The 7,500-nt window shown below is 46.3% G+C and overlaps 1 protein-coding gene across 1 annotated transcript in view; it reads right to left on the bottom strand.

Annotated features, from left to right (window-relative positions):
- Positions 1-7,500, bottom strand: part of epb41l4a (erythrocyte membrane protein band 4.1 like 4A) — a 104,440-nt gene that overhangs the window by 40,773 nt on the left and 56,167 nt on the right. Inside the window, exon 8 of the mRNA XM_063211667.1 lies at positions 142-229. Coding sequence (XP_063067737.1) covers positions 142-229 — 88 coding nt within the window. The remainder of the gene's footprint in view (positions 1-141; positions 230-7,500) is intronic.

The following is a 7,500-nucleotide window of genomic DNA, read 5'->3' as shown; positions in this document are numbered from 1 at the left end:
CTGGTTCTCGTTTTTATGCAAAGCCCCTTCTCTCTGAGTCCGCCCCACAGTACCACCGTGAACCCCCCTAGCGGCCCCGACTCAGTTTGGGAACCACTGATGTATGGTATGCATGCATGCTTGGTTGTGTGCTATACTCACAAAGACTGGGTGAAGGTCGACTCCATACATTTCCAGTGTTTTGGCGATGGCTAAATAATTGAGTTCTGCTTCGGCAGGAACCTGACCCCTGAGGAAAGAGAGGTGATCTCATTACTGGGCCGCACAGAGATGGCATCTGGCGAGCCAATGAAATGTGTGTGTACACATTCACACACACGTTCATGCACACGCACGCATGCACGCACGCACGCACGCACGCACGCACGCACGCACACACACACCACAGTGCATGTACAATACACATACTCAAGCTCATAAAGAACACACCTGTTCCAACAAAAAACATCCAAACACACACAAAGGTCTCTCTCTCTCTCTCTCTCTCTCTCTCTCTCTCTCTCTCTCTCTCTCTCTCTCTCTCTCTCTCTCTCTCTCTCTCTCTCTCACACACACACACACACACACACGCTCATCAGTAAGTCATTAGTAGCAGAGCAATTACAGCGGCAGAGTAGTTTCACACATAATTCAGACAGACGACAGAGCCTCCTCTCCTCTCCTCTCCTCTCCTGCCCTCTCCTCTCCTCTCCTCTCCTCTCCTGCCCTCTCCTCTCCTGCCCTCTCCTCTCCTGCCCTCTCCTCTCCTCTCCTCTCTTCTCCTACCCTCTCCTCTCCTCTCCTCTCCTCTCCTGCCCTCTCCTGCCTTCTCCTCTCCTGCCTTCTCCTCTCCTCTCCTCTCCTCTCCTCTCCTCTCCTCTCCTCCTCTCCTCTCCTGCCACATCTCTTCTCCCCTCCTCTCCTCCTCTGCTGTCCTCTCCTCCTCTCCTCTCTTCTCCTCATCTCCTTTCCTCCCCTCTCCTCTCCTCTCCTCTTGCCTGGGGACACAAGCCACTTAGGAGACCAAAAGACAATCACAGCCTGATTGGACGACCCTAATTGCCATAGAGTCACACATTTAGTGCAGTGCATGCATCTGTGTCACTGCCACCTGCATCCTTTTATACATGCACTTCATTTACAAAGTCTTTTCTCAAGCTCTTGTGTGTGTGTGTGTGTGTGTGTGTGTGTGTGTGTGTGTGTGTGTGTGTGTGTGTGTGTGTGTGTGTGTGTGTGTGTGTGTGTGTGTGTGTGTGTGTGTGTGTGTGTGTGTGTGTGTGTGTGTGTGTGTGTGTGAGACAGGATATTTCCATGAGAGAGGCACTGGGGTACGATTGGACAACTAGAATGCACAGCCATCTCTCCATTCACTTACATTGCTCTTTTATACACATGAACAAACTAAACAACAAACCAACCAACTTTAACCTGGTTACCCACTAGTGGCACAACTAAACTGGGTTAAACATGGGCGGGTCAGGAAAATAACACAGCCAGTAAGATAGAAATGAATCACAATGAAATTATTGGAGGTTATAGTGCCTGGTGTTGATAATTGGCGTGTCATAACCCTTGTACCCCTTGATTTATGGTAGGGCCACCGGCTATGCAGCACTGCACCTCCCTATCCTCAGAAGTTTATATGGAAGGCTCTTCAAGCCTGAAAACAAGGCTGCTTTCCTCTTTCCTTCACACACACACTCTTTTTACAAATGCGTGTCACGCACGCACACACACACACACACACACACACACACACACACACACACACACACACACACACACACACACACACACACACACACACACACACACACACACACACACACACACACAAACACACACACACCATCCCCCCACACACACCTGGGTAAATAGTCTCTATTCAACAGCCCGAAAAAACCCAATGTCTTGACCAAGGTCTTAATCATTAACTCTCAAAAACCCATTTGACTCTTTTTTTACTGCAAACATTTCCTGAATGCCTCAAATTCCTGTGAAGATCATATTTCAGCAAGGCATGGTCAACAGGAGGGTTTGGGGTGGGGGTGGGGGATTTAGTGAGTGACTGGGCCATGCCTGATAACCTCCTCGCACTCCCAAAGCATCCATCTTCTTCTGGCCATCTGCAGAATGGTGTGTGTGTGTGTGTGTGTGTGTGTGTGTGTGTGTGTGTGTGTGTGTGTGTGTGTGTGTGTGTGTGTGTGTGTGTGTGTGTGTGTGTGTGTGTGTGGAGTAACACACTAGCTGTGTCTACAATGTTCGCTTCCTCTAGAGTGCACTAGGTGTGCCTACAATGTGCAACTGGTCATGAAGTTGACATTTCCTGGCATGAGATCTCAAGGCCAAATTATGAAAAAAGACATCCTTTTTGAATTGGACATTACGATTATTCCATACATGGGAGCAAGTCACACCACTGGTGTTGTTTTCACTTAAAAAAATAGTATCTTTGGTGGTTCTTGAACAAATGATCAAACGATTACTTTTTTCCTCTTCTGTTTCACACAGTAATCTTGTTACAAACCAAATCTGTGTCAGTCAGCAATTGTGCACTCTGTACCAGATATTCCATATTAGAGTGCAGTGTGCAGTGTGCAGTGTGCAGTGTGCAGTGTATCTCTAACGACGACATGCATTTCAGCCCACATCCTCCTTCTCCTCCTGGTCCGCTCTATATTTGCCAAGTCATCTATCCATCTTTGCCCTCCTGCAGGAGGGGAGGCAGCAGCAAACCACTAACAAGTGCACCCATCCATTCCTCATTCATTCCCCTGCCTCCATTAAGAACTCCCTACGGACAGCACAGCAGTACGAGGAGGCCGGGGGAAAGAGATCATCGCAAGATGTCCTGTAACAGATGAGGATGGGCCAGGAGAAGAGTGCACTGGATGGGGTGGGGGGGTAAGGGATGGAGAGGAGAGGAGAGCAGAGCAAAGCATAGGAGAGGAGAGGAGAGGAGAGGAGAGGAGAGCAGAGGGGAGGAGAGCAGAGGAGAAGACTATGATGGATCTGGATGAGAATGAAGCCAGAAATACACTGGGTGAAGAAGAACAGAGGAGAGGGGGAGAGAGGAGAGAGAAAAAGAAAGGAGTGCACTAGCAGAAGAGGAGGAGAGAGAGAGAATAAAGGAATACACTGGAGGAGGAGAGAGGACCGTTCCTGTAATGGAGAGCGGAGAGTAGAGGAAGAGGAGGAGAGGGGAGAGGGGGAAAGGGAGCTGGAGGAGGAAGAGGATCATAGTAAATGGGTGGACTAGAGGAGTGTTTCTCAACCTTTTTTTTAGGCAAGGCACCCTTTCAATTCATGAAAAATCTCAAGGCACCACAAACCAACAAATCGTAACAGGGTATCGCATCTGATACCACACAAGCTTTTGGAGACGTCACACAACCTATGTTCGAAGTTGCAGCTTTATCTCAGACAGGCTACGTGTCACCCCTGTTGAGAAACACTGGACTAGAGGAGCAGAGGAGAAGAAAAGGGTGGAATGCATGAGTAGTAATGTACTGGAGGGTTATTCACCACATGCAGGACCCAGGGGAGGTTGCTAAGAGGATGTGGTAGGTGCAGAGATACAGTAGATAGATAGATAGATAGATAGATAGATCAGTGGTGTAGTCTACTTTTTATGGTGGGTATACTGTATATTTGAGCATTTTTTGAAGTGGATATACTGTATGTATTTGTGCCATTCAAAATAATGGATCAATCAATTTTAAGTGGGTATACTGAAATCCCTGAAATTTAGAAGTGGGTATACTCCGTATACCCACATTCTACGTAGACTACACCACTGCTATAGATAGATAGACAGATAGATAGATAGATAGATAGATAGATAGATAGATAGATAGATAGAGAGAGAGAGAGAGAGAGAGAGAGAGAGAGAGAGAGAGAGAGAGAGAGACAGAGACAGAGACAGAGACAGAGATAGCGAGACAGTAAGACAGAGGCAGAGAGACAGAAAGATAGAGGCAGACTGAAAGAGAGAAGAAGAAAAGGAGGCAATACAGAGAAAAAGGAGAGAAAGAGGGAGAAAAAGAAAGAGTGCATGAGAAGTGAGATGTGAAAGGGGCGTGTCAAACCGCGTTGGCTGCGAAGCCGCGGGGCAGTAATGGCCAGGGTTTGAACACAGTCGGCTCACATCAGCATCAAGGCTCCCGCTTCCCCTCACTACAAGACCCAGTACTCATGTCTTGGCTGGGAACACCGCTTTGCTTTACCAGCTTCCCATGTGTATACTAACTAGTAGAAATACAAAGTTAATCCTTGAATGTAATATAGGAAATACTAGATGATTTAAACATTTGTTGTCCTTTCTATGTCTTTATTCAGACAAGATAGTGAAGATGATGATCAAGAATCGGGAAACCAGAAATGGGCAAGGATTGGGAGATGTCCACTGGACAGATTCAAACCTGATTCTCCCCTGGGCAGTTCAGGTCTGCTCATGGTTGTGTGCTTTAACCACATTGCCCACTAGCAGGCCTAGCAGTAGAAAGACTGGTGAAACAAAAACAAACCACCGATGCTGATTTGTTTTTTTTTTAATCTATCTGTTGATTTTCTGTCCTATTCCCTCTAGGCTAGAAGGGGAATGGAAGGAGGACAATGAGGCCGAGAGATGGTGATAAGGAACCAGGCATACGTAGGGACAGATCTGGGGTTGTGATGCCCAGAGCCAATAACATCCACCACTAATACTGCAGATAGCACCTATGCCTCTTACTGTTCTTTCTGATTCAGCCAGTCTGTTTGTCTGTCCATCCATCGCTCTCATCCGTCTTTGTGTTTAGTCATCTGCATTTTCACTCCTCCAACAATAAGACACAGTGGCCTCATCTTGGTGCATTTGGCGTCTTTATTCAGAGAAGACAGTGACTGGCCCTGCCGTGGGCTAACAATTAGGGCACTGGGTTACTACACCGGCGACTCGGGTTCGATTCCAGCCCCGGGTCATTTCCCAATCCATCCCCGTCTCTACCTCTCTACACTCATTTCCTGTCTCTCCTCTTCTGTCCTGTCAAAAATAAAGGCAAAAAAAGCCCTAAAAAATATTTGAAAAAGGAGAAAAAGGTGACGATGGTCAGCGGAACTAGGTGAAATGGTTGAGATTTGAGTCCCACTGGACAGTTCATGCATGTTCATGGTTGGGTGCCTTAGCCAGGACCAGCAGTAGACATATGGGCGAAACAAAAACAGAAAAACTAATCTAATAAACTTGTGGTCTATCTGGTGATTTTCTTGTCCTTTTCCCTCCAGGCTAGTATACGATGGCAAGACAATGATAGAGGTTGTGTGTGTGATAAGAAACCAGGCTGGGATCTGGGGTTGTGATTCCCAAAATCCATTAACATCCTCCACTAATGCTACTGATAGCGCCCATGTCTGTCTGTCTGTCTGTCTGTCTGTCTGTCTGTCTGTGTGTGTGACTGTGTCTGTGTCTGCCTCTCTTTCTCTCTCCCTCTCTCTCTCTCTCTCTCTCTCTCTCTCTCTCTCTCTCTCTCTCTCTCTCTCTCTCTCTCTAGCAATAAGAGTCTCCAGAGGCCATATATAGTGTCCTTGCTTCTTGCTTGTTTATTTCCCCGTTTATCGTTGTTTCTGATTCAGCAAGTCTGCTGTTCACTGCCCCTCCCTCTCATCCGTCTTGGCTTCTGTGCACCATGCCATCTACAGTTTCTCTCCCTCTCCCTGCTTCTCTGTCCGGTATCTATGAGAGGAAAACATTCACACCAAAGTCTACTACACCAATTCCTCCAATTTCTCCGTCTGTCTTTCTCGGGTTGCTTATCTTATGCCTTGCCTCGTCTTCTTCACTCGCCTGTCTTGAAAGTGTTTCTAATCTGGACGTGCTCCTTCTCTCCCCAACCAAATCTCTCTGTCACTCTCTCTCCCTGATTTAACCCAATTTAGCCTAAGGCACCTGAAAAAACAGGCCTGCTAAATGCCTTTTTGGGAAAAGGTGCTAGGCTATATAAAAACCTAACTATCTCAACCTCATAAGAACATAAAAACTTGGAATGAGTTGCATATAATAGCTAAGACCATCCTCTTGCATTAGAATGTGTTCTAAAAAATACAAAAAATATTTAAAAACCCTCAGATCTCAACAGCTCCAGGCGCCTAGGTCAATGCAGCACACGCAGCATCATTGGGTTAAAAAGAAGAAAAAAAATCCAGCCCTCATTTCATTCACTCGCTCCATCACAGGCTACACCTCTCTATCCCCCCATCCCTCTCTCCATTGCCCCAGTGGGAGAGTAATGATCTGCCAGGCTACATGGATGGCGGCGGAGATATTAGAGGAAAGATCTTACAGTATTCCCACTGACCCCCAATCAGTTCCAGGACCTCAGCTCAGCTCGCTAGTTCCCATCATGCACTGCGGCATGCAGGTCTGCATGTGGGAGTAACTAATGAAGCAGTCAAATGGCAGACGCTTTCGGAGAGAGAGAGAGAGAGAGAGAGAGAGAGAGAGAGAGAGAGAGAGAGAGAGAGAGAGAGAGAGAGAGAGAGAGAGAGAGAGATGACATTGAGGGTCAGATTACCAGAAAGAGAAGTGGGGACTGAAAGGAAACAACAGCAAGAGATAAATAATGAGAGAAAGAATTAGGGAGAGACAAAGCGAGTGAGAAAGAAAGACAGAGAGAGAGAGAAAGAAAGAAGGAAAGAAAGAAAGAAAAGAGAGAGGGAAAGAGAGAGAAAAAGGAGAGAGAGAGAGAGAGAGAGAGAGAGAGAGAGAGAGAGAGCGAGAGAGAGAGAGAGAGAGAGAGAGACAGAGAGAGAGAGAGAGAGAGAGAGAGAGAGAGAGAGAGAGAGAAACATACTCCCATAATGACTCCTGTGTGCCTGAGTCCGTATAATAAGGTGGATGTGAACACTGCGGTAATGGCTGAAATCAGACACATTGACCAGCGACAATTTAGAGGAAAGGAAAATGGGTTTGACATCTTGACACAGTACAGAGCAAATCTGAGATGACTAGTTGATTGGAGGTGGAGGCGATTAGTTACTGTATGTATAGGTGAAATTAAGGTTATGCATTGGCCAAAGTATGATTATGCGAAAAGAATAGTAAATATATTTGATTATGCAGAGCCCATTGCAAACTATTATTTATTAAGGTCAGAGTAATATTTCACACATGGCTGATTAAGTTATGATACTTAATTAACAGAATTGAGCACTCAGTTTATTGGAGGCTACATGACAACCATAACCGCTGGAATGCAGTGTTGCCAGATGTGTCTGACCAAATCCCGCCCAAAAGGTTCTCAAAAACCGCCAAAATGCACTAAATTCCGCCCAAATTCAACAAATTACATTGACTTCTATGGGCCCAAAACGGCTTAAAAAAACGCCAAATGGCCAATTTTTCCCATTTTTGCCCGCCGACGCTCATCCCAAGTAGCCCAATTGGGCGGGCACCCGCCCAATCTGGCAACACTGCTTGAATGCCTACCACAACTCTTTGTATATTCACAAGACATCGGTACTGTATAGCTAGTTACTTACTTC

This window comes from Engraulis encrasicolus, chromosome 12 (assembly GCF_034702125.1).
Source record: "Engraulis encrasicolus isolate BLACKSEA-1 chromosome 12, IST_EnEncr_1.0, whole genome shotgun sequence".
Taxonomy (NCBI): Eukaryota; Metazoa; Chordata; class Actinopteri; order Clupeiformes; family Engraulidae; genus Engraulis; species Engraulis encrasicolus.
The sequence above is the reverse complement of the archived record's forward strand: the minus strand, read 5'-3'. Positions and strand labels throughout refer to the sequence as shown.